General features: G+C 41.3%; 1 protein-coding gene across 1 annotated transcript; it reads left to right on the top strand.

The window, feature by feature from the left end:
* The first annotated feature begins 3,392 nt into the window (after positions 1 to 3,392).
* On the top strand, positions 3,393 to 12,306 carry LOC307135355 (polymeric immunoglobulin receptor-like). The gene is made up of 7 exons (XM_079831707.1): positions 3,393 to 3,557; positions 3,692 to 4,009; positions 4,236 to 4,547; positions 4,635 to 4,958; positions 11,412 to 11,507; positions 11,738 to 11,781; positions 11,884 to 12,306. The coding sequence occupies exons 1-7, from the start codon at positions 3,518 to 3,520 to the stop codon at positions 12,226 to 12,228; spliced, it is 1,479 nt and encodes a 492-aa protein (XP_079687833.1). The 5' UTR covers positions 3,393 to 3,517; the 3' UTR covers positions 12,229 to 12,306.
* Positions 12,307 to 12,648: the final 342 nt, after the last annotated feature.

Genomic DNA, 12,648 nt, shown 5'->3' with positions numbered 1-12,648 from the left:
GTCCACAGAGCTGCCCTGTGGAGGAGATCTGAGCAGTTGTTTGTGTGTTACGGGTCACCCTCTAGAGGGGGACCGGTTTCTAAGCAGAGGATGAGCAAGTGGGTGGTCGAGGCCAATTCACTTGCTTATGTTGTGGCCGGGCAGCCTTCTCCTTTGGCTGTCCGGGCCCACTCAACTAGGAGTATGGTGGTCTCTCAGGCTCTTTTGGCAGGGGCTTCCCTGCAGGATGTTTGTGATGTGGCGGGATGGTCCTCACCGCTCACTTTCATCATATTCTATGAACTAGACATTAACACTGCTCCGGGGGCTCGGGTGCTTGCTTCCTAATTACACAGGCGGGCATCCAGCTCCTATAGGGGCATGGTTAGTCTCGTTCCCAAAGCGGTGACGCAGCTCGAGTTCCCATGAAGGGGAAAGTCTCGGTTATGTCTGTAACCTTAGTTCCCTGAGTAGGGAACGAGATGCTGCGTCACCCTGCCATACTCCCTGCATGCCCGCGAGCGCCTTGCTTCATCCTTTTTCCAGAAGTTATAGGCGTGTGTTTTCGGGGATGCTTTATACTTTCCGGTCGATGACGTCACCCACCTATGACATTCCGTCTCTCTATTGGACTGATGACATACGTGCTTCACGACGCAATCACGCAGAGGCATTCCCAAAGCGGTGACGCAGCGTCTCGTTCCCTACTCAGGGAACTAAGGTTACAGATATAACCGAGACGGTTTTTGTAAACACCTGTTTAACCACAATTTGTTGTAACATGATAATAATTAAAAACGGATGGATTTGCAGTACCCATAGACTTTGTTAATCACCTTCCCTCTCCAACTTTGTACGTTTTGCAAAGAGTTTTCACATGGTGTTAGGGTTTCCCCACCTCCAAAATTACACTTTAACCCCTGCATAAATATAGGTTTAACTTGTCTAAATGTACCTTTATCATAATACTGACTTAATGATCTGAAACACTACACTCTAAAAATAAATGGTGCTGTATAGCGTTAAAAATGGTTCTTTGGCTCGTAATCATAGGGGAACCACTTTAAGTGCTATATAGCACCAAATCTTGGTGCTTCAGTGGGTCTTAAGCGGTTCTTCACTGGTTCTTTAAATTACTGAGGTGCTATAGCACCGCTACCATATACAGAACCTGTTAAGATATAGTGCTATATATAGCACCAAAAGTGGTTCCCCTATGATTACAAACCAAGAACCACTTTTAGTGCTATATAGCACCATTTTTTAGAGTGTATATTAGTGGGAACAGGCTTGTCAGAATCACAGATATGTCTTATCACATCATACATGTAAATGTTAGGAATTGAATGAGCATCTGATATTATGAATGAAAGATACACCAAACAACTTCTGCGTTTTCATGAATCTATTCATACATCGCTAATTAAATGTCGCTATGTGGTGAGCTGACGTTATCTCGCATGACAAATTCAATAAGGACTAGACCCACTTTGTCTTTTTTTTAGAAAAATTTGAGAAAGCAGCTGAAAGAAAATATTACACTATATCAATGCAAGTGAATCAAACGAATAGGCCGTATAATTTCTACTTCACCGTTCACAGGCGTTTCCAGATGTTCTACATCACTGGCGTCTCTGAACACATCAGCAGGTGAACTTGAGCTGAAATACAAACATGTGAATGTGATCAGTGGGTGGAGCCTGACTCCCCTAGCAACTGAAGTAAATAATTAAACAAAAAAATGTATGATATTTTCAACTGTAAAATAAATAATAATTACATTTTATACATCTTAAATAGTTAATATGTAAAAATAAATAGCAATAATAACCCATTCATTTTCGATTGCATACTGAGTTGAATCTGCATTTTGGTGGTTCGTTATGGAATGCCTCTGACTCTGAACAGTTCTAGGGCTCAACGGGGCTAAAGGTGCATTGACTTTATTCTCTTTTAAACCACTAGATGGCAACAACATCAGCTCAGCACTTTTCTAACAACCACTTTTGAAGATGAACGTGGGAATTTGGCTGATCCTTGACAGTTGATCGCCGACAGTTGATCCTGCATTAATTTGATCTAATATTTAATGTTTGAAGCAAAACTCTTCCCATGAGTTGTCGTCGAGTCTTGTCTCTGCTTCCAAAGAAAGGAGACCTGGGACTTCTCAAAAACTGGAGACCAGTGTCTTTGCTTTGTTCTGATCATAAAATATTTTCCAGATGTATAACAAATAGACTTGGACACTGATTAGACTTATTGGTTCATATATTGTATACCTGAAGATCTATTGGACAATCTTTTATCATTACGAGATAAACAGGAGTTCTGTCTCTAGATCAAGAAAAAGCATTTGATCAAGTTGTTCATGCATAACTTTATAATGTGTTAAAGTATTTGTGTGTGTGGTGACAGATTTATATCGTACGTTCAGTTGTTATATTGTAATATTTCTGTTATGGTCAGAGCAGGTGGAGGATTAAATGAACCGATACCTGTGTCGAGAGGCATTAGACAAGGGCGTCCACTTTCCAGCAATTATAGTTTGGTTTTTGAACCTTTGATGTGCAGACTGAGGAGGAATCTTCAAATCATCTTTTTAAATAATTTCAGCATCTGATGATATTACAGTCTTAAATCAATCTATTGGAATATGAAGAAGCCTCTTCTGCTGGAGTTATTGCTCTAAAGTGAAGGGTTTATTATTGGGAAGGTACTGGGTTTCCTCAATAGTGAAGACAGGACGGATTGAAAACATTAGGAGTTATTTTGGGGAATGACCAGTTTCAAAAGAGAAACTGTGAGGCTCTGCTGGAGAATCTGTCTTTAAACGGCTGAAATGGAAATGGCTTTTGCCACAGTTGTCCAATAGGAGGAGAGCTCTGGTGGTCAATAATCTCACTGCATCGATGTTGAGGCACAGGACTATAGTTATGGAGCCACCAAGGAACTTATTTCTAATATACAAAGGACATTTGATAATGTTTTCAGAGTGGACAGCTCTGGATCCGTGCGGCTACACTTTATTTCCCAGTTCAAGAGGGCGGTCAAGGCTTGGGCATTTTTGAAGTGAGACTTGGACTTGATAGAAAGCTGTTTTTAACGAAATTTAAGGAAGTAAGCCTGTCAGAGCCGTTACATTTTCATAAGTCTGTGCTGCAGACATGGAGAAGTTTTTTTAGAGTAAAGCGAGACATGGAGGATCATGGACATTGGGCTCCGTTGGTTTTCAGCCCAATTATCCAGACTAGACTCCTGTCCTCTGTGAGTGTGAGGAGATGTTTAATGAGGAATGGCGTTCACACACTTGGTTTATGATGCAAGTTTCATAGAGTAATAAAGTGATTGTTATCCCTCTGTCTCTCTCTCTCTCTCTCTCTCTCTCTCTCTCTCTCTCTCTCTCTCGCTCTCTCAGAGGAAGTGCGCGTCGTCTCCGTCACAGGAAAGAAACACTCAAACCTCCTCTGAACACACATCGAGAGCTTCAGAAGAACTGAATCTATAGACAACAGAGAAGATCATTTAATAAGAGAGAATAATGAAGATCATCTGGACTTTCACTCTGCTGATGATTCCTGGTAAGAATCTGAACTCAGAAGAACCAGAACAGAGATTAAATAATGAACAAGTCTTTATCCATAACTAATGACCTTTGACATGGATCTCCCTTCAGTGTGTATTAGTGTTGTGTTAAGATGCTGGTTTGTTGTAGGTGTCGTGAGCTCCATGAGAGTGACCGGATATTCAGGAGGCGGAGTCAAAATCTCATGCAAATATGATAAAATAATAAATAAAAGACATGAAAAGTATTTTTGTAAAGGAAAGTGGTCAGAGTGCACAGACCAAATCAAGACTGAGAAAAATAACTGGGTTAAGAAGGATAGATTCTCTCTGTATGACGACACAAGATCAGCCGTCTTCACTGTGACCATCAGAGATCTGAGAGAACGGGATTCTGGGATGTACTATTGTGGAACTGAAATGTTTGGACTGGATGCCTACACTGAAGTGAATCTGAAGGTTATAACCGGTGAGTAACTGAGACTCCACAACATCACGATCCTCAACACTGACTGGAATTACTGCCGTTCACTCGTCTAACTCATAACTCACGCCATCAATAACCTTTTTTTCTCTTGATGGAAGATTTACACTCATCATCTGGACTTGAGTTCATAAATGTTGTAGCAAAGTGACAGATAAATGTGTTTATATTGAGAACAAAATGACAAATGATCTGTGTTTGTGTTGAACAGATCAACCAATCAGGACCGTGAGAGGATATTCAGGAGGAAACGTCATCATAAACTTCAAATATGACACACAAGAAGAGACACCTTTGATATACGTCTGTAAATTTAGAGAATGTCTTCCTGTAATAAACACTAACAGAGCCTCAGAATGGGAACATGACAGACGATTCTCCATTCATGAGGGCAGATCTGCAGGGCTCTTACGTGTGTTTATCAGAGGGCTGAATGAGAACGACTCTGGAGAATATAAGATTATAGTCAAAGTTTCTGAAGACTACAGTTTCTTCTCTGAGTTTAGCCTGAACATTGAGAAGGGTGAGCCGCTTTCAGTCATTATGAGGTGAATCCATGAATATATCTGGTCATTCTAACATTACTGCGCTTTATTTGGATCTGAAACAGATGATTGTGTGAAGAGCATCAGTCTATCAGCGGCTGCAGGAGGATCTGTGAACATCAGCTGCAAATACCCACAATCCCACAGCAGTGATGTGAAGTTTCTCTGCTGGAGATCTGGAGCTGATCTCTGTGCTGAAGAGACGTCTGTGAATGAGAGCAGAAGATGGAGGCGTGAGGGAAAGATCCAGCTGTATGATGACAGAGAAGAGCGGCTCCTGACGGGAAGCATCAGTCATGTGACTGAACAACATTCAGAATACTGGTGTGGAGTTCAGTCTGATGGAGGACACAAGAGCTTCATCACACGAGTCCTGATCAACCTCACAGGTGCGGATGCTTTTCTTACTGATATTAATCATAAGGTAGTATAACATCTCTTCAGCAGATCTAGTGTGTTATTTATCAGGATGCTTGAAGCTGATTCTATAAGCAGGTTAAACCACAGGGTTATTCTTAATTTAGATGTTCTGTCTATTTAACAGCAAAACCACAAACTGCCGTTCGTATGATATGAGCGGGCGTCTATGAAGGTAAAAGTGCAGCTTTGTGTAGAAAAATGTTGCTGTTCTGCACAATGAGAAACTGCACACATAGTAAAACAATGGACATTGTTTGTGTGTGTGACTGATTTATTCTTCATTTCATTCTATAAATGTGACCGCTCTATTTTACAGTTAAAGTTATTTGTTCATTTCACGTTTATATTACTTATTGTTCACTTACTGTGTCTCTGACAGTGTCTCTGACAGAATCCGCAAATGGCTCAAATAGTTCTGTGTGTGTTAATCTCGTATCCCTGCAGTGTTTAGTGTGGTCACCCGGACACAGGATTACAGTAGTTTTCATCTAGTACAGGTGTGGTCATAATAAGGGATGCACCGAATCCAGATTTTTGGGGTTCGGCCGAATAACAAATCCACTGGTTAAGATTCGGCCGAATCTGAAACCGAATACCGAATCCTTCTCCCATCCTCAGTCCATTATCACAGTAAACACATTAACGAAGTAAACAACGTCCACAGCAGTGTTGTGATGCTATTGACCATTTAACCGTTAACCAAAAGTAAGAACTTTGACAGATTAATACTACCAGTTAAATGTTTTTAATGCTTTTTTGTTTGTTTGTTTTTTGATGCATGGTTAAGAAAAATATGCTGTATAGCATTATTTGTTCACTCACGGAGCGTGTCGACATGTGCAACCACAAACCAGATATAACTCGCAAAATGAAGCAATGGAAAAGCTTACTGTGTGGAACCATTTCGACAGAAAAATACAGCAGTAGTACAAGCTCTGACTGGTGGAAAGCAAATGAACGACGCTTCCCGAGGCTGGCCACTCTAACGAGGCGTTATCTCTGTATTCCCAGGACATCAGTGCCATCTGAAGCCTTGTTTAATGCTTTTAATAGTGTGGTTTTGGTCAAGTTAACTAAAGTAAACATTGTCGCGTAATTTCTTCTCGCCGCTGTTTCCTGATGGTTTATAGAAAAATTACCCAGAGTCGTCCTCTGTCGTTTAAAAGAACAGCACAACGGAGAGCGCAGGGCGCGCGCTGTCATTGGAGGCTTGCGCTGCGGAGACAGAAGGATTGAGGTTGTTTTCTGCCGCGGGTTTAACTGTCAACAGGCTGTGCTCCAGACTAACCCACATCACTTAGACATGTTACTTAAAAAACAAACAAACAAACAAAAAACATACAAGGTGTGGATTGAGGTAGCCTACGCCATTATCGTTTTGTCATCTTAATTTGGTAATTATTTAAGTGAAAAATATTTAGTGTAGGCCTATGTATTTTATTCTTTTTATTTATATTTTATCTGGTCTATATGCGGCTGTTTGCACGGTAAAATAAAATACATTTTGGCTGCTGTCTGTAGATTCCCTCATGCACAGCTCGTATTCTCTCAGATGTTTCATACGCAAATGTTTTAACAGCGGCTGTTTTTTAGGGTCCTTGTCATCACTAGACAAATAAGCATTGCAAATTGAACATGTAGCTCGACTTGAATCGCCTTCTTTTGACTTAAAGTAGCATACTGCCACGTTTTCTGTTCATGAGTTCCATAGTCACTTTCAACGGCAGCATCATTACGTTCGACCAGCGGGGCACGCATATTGCAAGCCTAGGATTCGGTGCATCCCTAGTCATAATGCAGTTTTACCTGTAGTACAATTGTGGTCATAGATGCAGTTTTTAGCACTGATGTGATGTTCTTTTACCACACTTAACTATAGTTAACTGCAGTTTAAGGGCGTTCGTCCAGTAACTCTGTCTTCATCCTTCTTCGTTTGTACTGGTTACAAGTACATAGCAATCACAAAACTCTCTGAAGCAATCAGTCTCTCTCTCTCTCTCTCTCTCTCTCTCTCAGGTCTGCGGGGTGCTTACAGTGCATCCGGAAAGAATTCATAGCACTTCACTTTTTCCACGTTTTGACCCTGACTAAAGCCCTTCTCCCCGATCGCTCAGTTTGGCCGGGCGGCAGCTCTAGGAAGAGTCCTGGTGGTTCCAAACTTCTTCATGTACGGATGATTGAGGCCACTGTGCTCATTGGGACCTTCAATGCTGCAGAAATGTTTCTGTGCCCTTCCCCAGATCTGTGCCTCGATACAATCCTGTCTCGGAGGTCTACAGACAATTCCTTGGACTTCATGGCTTGGTTTGTGCTCTGACATGCACTGTTAACTGTGGGACCTTATACAGGTGCTGGTCATATAATTAGAATATCATCAAAAAGTTGATTTATTTCACTAATTCCATTCAAAAAGTGAAACTTGTTTATTATATTCATTCAATACACACAGACTGATATATTTCAAATGTTTATTTCTTTTAATTTTGATAATTATAACTAACAACTGAGGAAAATCCCAAATTCAGTATCTCAGAAAATTAGAATATTACATAAGACCAATACAAAGAAAGGATTTTTAGAAATCTTGGCCAACTGAAAAGTATGAGCATGTTCAGTACTCAATACTTAGTTGGGGCTCCTTTTGCCTGAATTACTGCAGCAATGCGGCGTGGCATGGAGTCGATCAGTCTGTGGCACTGCTCAGGTGTTATGAGAGCCCAGGTTGCGCTGATAGTGGCCTTCAGCTCTTCTGCATTAGGTCTGGCATATCGCATCTTCCTCTTCACAATACCCACAAAAAAGGTCAGGCGAGTTTGCTGGCCAATTAAGAACAGGGACATCATGGTCCTTAAACCAGGCACTGGTTGCTTTGGCACTGTGTGCAGGTGCCAAGTCCTGTTGGGAAATGAAATCTGCATCTCCATAAAGTTGGTCAGCAGCAGGAAACATGAAGTGCTCTAAAACTTCCTGGTTTACGCCTGCGTTGACCTTGGACCTCAGAAAACACAGTGGACCAACACCAGCAGATGACATGGCACCCCAAACCATCACTGACTGTGGAAACTTTACACTGGACCTCAAGCAGTGTGGATTGTGTGCCTCTCCTCTCTTCCTCCAGACTCTGGGACCCTGATTTCCAAAGGAAATGCAAAATTTACTTTCATCAGAGAACATAACTTTGGACCTCTCAGCAGCAGTCCAGTCCTTTTTGTCTTTAGCCCAGGCGAGACGCTTCTGACGCGGTTTGTTGTTCAAGAGTGGCTTGACACAAGGAATGCGACAGCTGAAACCCATGTCTTGCATACGTCTGTGCGTAGTGGTTCTTGAAGCACTGACTCCAGCTGCAATCCACTCTTTGTGAATCTCCCCCACATTTTTGAATGGGTTTTGTTTCACAATACTCTCCAGAGTGTGGTTATCCCTATTGCTTGTACACTTTTTTCTACCACATCTTTTCCTTCCCTTCGCCTTCCTATTAATTTGCTTGGACACAGAGCTCTGCGAACAGCCAGCCTCTTTTGCAATGACCTTTTGTGTCTTGCCCTCCTTGTGCAAGGGGTCAAAGGTCGTCTTTTGGACAACTGTCAAGTCAGCTTCTTCCCCATGATTGTGTAGCCTACAGAACTAGACTGAGAGACCATTTAAAGGCCTTTGAAGGTGTTTTGAGTTAATTAGTTGATTAGTGTGGCACCAGGTGTCTTCAATATCGAACCTTTCCACAATATTCTAATTTTCTGAGATACTGAATTTGGGATTTTCCTTAGTTGTCAGTTATAATCATTAAAATGAAAAGAAATAAACATTTGAAATATATCAGTCTGTGTGTAATGAATGAATAAAATATACAAGTTTCCCTTTTTTAATGGAATTAGTGAAATAAATCAACTTTTTGATGATATTCTAATTATATGACCAGCACCTGTATAGACAGGTGTGTGCCTTTCAAAATCATGTCAAATCAACTGAAGTTACCACAGGTGGACTCCAGTCAAGCTGTAGAAACATCTCAAGGATGATCAGTGGAAACAGGAGCACCTGAGCTCAATGTTGAGTGTCATGGCAAAGGCTGTGAATACTTATGTACATGTGATTTTTTTTAGTTTCTTGTTTTTAATAATTTTAAAATTCCTCAAATTTTAATTTGCAGAGTTTTCTAACAAACTTCTTTAACGTTGTCATTATGGGGTATTGTTTGTAGAATTTTGAGGAAAATAATGAATTTAATCTATTTTGGAATAAGGCTGTAACATAACAAAATGTGGAAAAAGTGAAGCGCTGTGAATACTTTCCGGATGCACTGTATATCTCGTCTCTCCACCAATCGCTGGAATTAGAGACAAGTGTTAGTTATCATGTCCTTGACCTCCTTATCCCCACTCGTTTCCACACCCGTTATCCCGCTGTTGTATCTGGTCTCTCTATTTGAGAGATTTCGACTCAGATACAGCAGCCGCGCCTCTGCCCTGTCCCCTGTCCGGTGCTTCTGTCTGCAACAAAAAATAGAGAACAAAGTTAGGAGAGTGTAAGAGCGGCCCGCCGCGCAGGGCAGCTTTACTTTGGTAAGGGCCTGTTGGCACATCTCTGTCCACTGGAGCTTATATGGTGCTTCCTTTTTAGTGAGATCAGTCAGCAGGCTGGTGAGCTCCAAATAATTAGGAATATTATAATGTCCCACCGGCCTCAGGAACTGTCTCACCTCCTTCTTGGTCTTGGGACTTGGGCAGACTGCAATTACAGCAGTCTTATCAATTTGTGGACGCACCTGCCCATGTCCCAAGTGAAGTCCAGATACCGTACCTCCACAAGCTCAATTGCACACTTCCGCGGGTTTGCCGTGAGTCCAGCTACCCTCAGTAATCTCAGGGCAGCTTGTAGATGGGACCAGAACGAGCTGGTACCCCTGTTGTACAGCCGACTTTGTTTGTCCTGGGCCTAGAGCAAATTATCCATAGAGAGCCACGCCACGCCTCCCAAGCCTCTCTGATGACGTCAAGCACCCTAGGGGGTGATGACCAAGAAGCTTGAATGGGAAAAACCTAGCAGAGGATTGTGAATAGTCCCATCTACAATGAGCCGTCTGGAAAAGCATTTTCAACGTCTCTTTGGCACTAATAATTGGGTTGTATCTTCTTTTGTCTGGGTAACTTTTATAATAGAGAAATAGACATAGGAGAGCAGCTGATCAGGCTGAAGTAGCTGTTCGTCAATGGTGCGGACCTGGTCATATGCGTTTTTTTGAGCGTTTCATCATGAGACTGCTCCAGAGGAAAGTAATCTAACTGGTTCTAGTTTCCTCTGAGGCTTCTCCCGTCCCTAAACCTGTTTCCCAAGAGGCATCCCCAATAATTGTGAAAAAGCTGGCCAATCGATACCCAAAATCAGCGAATGCCTAGGGTGGGAATTAACCTCGGGTCTGCGGGGTGCTTATATCCCATCTCTCTGCCAATCACTGGAATTAGAGGCAGGTGTTAGTTATTATGTACTTGTCCTCCTTATCCCCGCTCATCTCCGCACCCAGTCTCCCGCTGCAGACTTCGCTTTACCGCGTTCCCCTCACCACAGTACTGTATTATTCAGTGTTCCAGTGTAACTCTTGCAATTCTTTTTTCTAAGTTTCTGTGTATCAGCAAATTTAATTCTGGGTAGTGAATGTTTGAAAGACATCAGTAACATTTATCTGTACCATTAGAGAATGGTCAAATTCTGGGTGTGAAAAAAGTATAATTTAGAAAAAAATTGATTACATTTTTATTTATAAAAATCTAAAACAAAAATTATCATTATCTTCACCACCACCACCACCACCACCATCATCATCATCATCATCAGCTTCTTCTACTTCACCGTTCACAGGCGTCTCCAGAAATTCTACATCACCGCCGTCTCTGAACACATCAGCAGGTGATCTTGAGCTGAAATACATGTGATCAGTGGTTTGAGCCTGACGCCCCTACCAGCTGAAATATATTACTAAACATAAAAATAAATGATATTTTCAACTGTAAAATAAATAATAATTACATTTAATACATTTTAAATAAATAATATGTAAAAAAATAAATAGCAATAATAACCCAATCATTCTAATTTGCATACTGGGGTGAAACTACATTTTGGTGGTTTGATATGGAATGCCAAAGTAAAATAAATACATACATAAATACACAAAGAAATGTAAAAAAAAAAAAAAACATTTTTATACTTTTATTTCCTTATTTATGTATAATTGAGTATACACTGGGCTTCTTTCTGGGGATATTTTTGATTGGCCATTGGTCTAGTTTTGTTACGCAGACCTGGTAACCCTGAAGATCCAATCTCATGTCTGGTCAGTCCTCCTCCAAACGTCCAGCTCCGCCCATGATCTGATCTGATGTTTATCTCACAGTGATCAGACTCTCTGATTATTTCTGTGTTTTCAGGCTCTTCTCTGATCGTCTCTCTGGTTCTGCTTCTTCTGGTTCTGATCATCGCTGGACTCTCGTTACTGTTTCTCTGTAAGAAGCGTCAGTCTCCAGGTAAAACTCATTCTGAACTCCTTCAGATGCACAAACTCTCCATTTATACTGAGTTTAAAACAGAGAGATCTCTTGATCTGTTCTCCCACTTTCTGACGCCACCTATAGGCTGCAACGAGACATGAGCAAAATACAGACACTTGATGATGTGTGAAAACATTACACAAGACATCAGTGTTGAATTGAGATGTACAGTAATGTCATTCATTTAGCATGCTTGTTTTTGACAGGAGCTGATTCGTCATCTCACACTGGACCAGGCAAACATGAAGTGGTGAGTCCAGTTACTGTATCAAATATTGATTTTTATTCATAATGATATTAATGTCTAATGACGATCTTCAGAGCTGTAAATAATTCCTCTGTCTCTCCTCAGGTTTCTCACACTGGTTGTGATTACGAGGAGATTAAAGCCCAATTACCCACAAACCCCTCTGATTCCTCTGACTTACTATACGCCACTGCCCAATTACCCACAAACCCCTCTGATTCCTCTGACTTACTATACGCCACTGCCCAATTACCCACAAACCCCTCTGACTGCGTTTACGCTACGGTTAAGGAAGCCGCTGGAGACTCTCAGTGCTGCATCACTTCTGCTGAGGATCTGAATTACGCAGTGGTGAATTTCCACAAGCAATCGGACTGTCCTGCCAGTGTCAGTGTCAGGAATAATCAGGAGTACAGTGAATACGCTGCTGTCAATCATCTCTCTGCTTGAGAATATCAATGAGTTTGTGTTCGTCTTCTTCAGTGATGCTCCTTTGGGCAATTGCAATAAACCAATCAGAGTCTCATCTCCCATGACGCCGATTATTTTTACTATTGCAAAGAGTGGCGATTGAAGAGCTCTTCTCTTGTGCGGACACTTCTGGCCACTTCGCAGAAAGTTAGTTCGTAGTCGAGTGTTAGAGCATTGGTCAACAATCCCAATGTTGGTTCATATCCCAAACAAACACAGGCTACTTTTAAAAAAAGCATTTATTAACGCAGAGAGATTTGTACATGTGTCTCTTACAGTTGTAAAACACATTGATTAGTTACAGTATAGTTTTTGTTGCTTACATTTATAAAATGACCCTGATTATTGGTCTATTTGCTCCACCTGTTCTCCCTCATTACCCAGAAATAATCCAGAATC

This window comes from Gobio gobio, assembly GCF_949357685.1.
Source record: "Gobio gobio genome assembly, chromosome: 12".
Taxonomy (NCBI): Eukaryota; Metazoa; Chordata; class Actinopteri; order Cypriniformes; family Gobionidae; genus Gobio; species Gobio gobio.
The sequence above is the reverse complement of the archived record's forward strand: the minus strand, read 5'-3'. Positions and strand labels throughout refer to the sequence as shown.

Excerpts from the sequence above, each read along its gene's own strand:
- LOC307135355 (XM_079831707.1), top strand. The coding sequence starts at position 3,518 with ATGAAGATCATCTGGACTTTCACTCTGCTGATGATTCCTG. Across the intron at positions 4,010-4,235 it reads GAATCTGAAGGTTATAACCG|ATCAACCAATCAGGACCGTG; the intron begins GTGAGTAACTGA and ends TGTGTTGAACAG. Across the intron at positions 11,782-11,883 it reads GACCAGGCAAACATGAAGTG|GTTTCTCACACTGGTTGTGA; the intron begins GTGAGTCCAGTT and ends GTCTCTCCTCAG.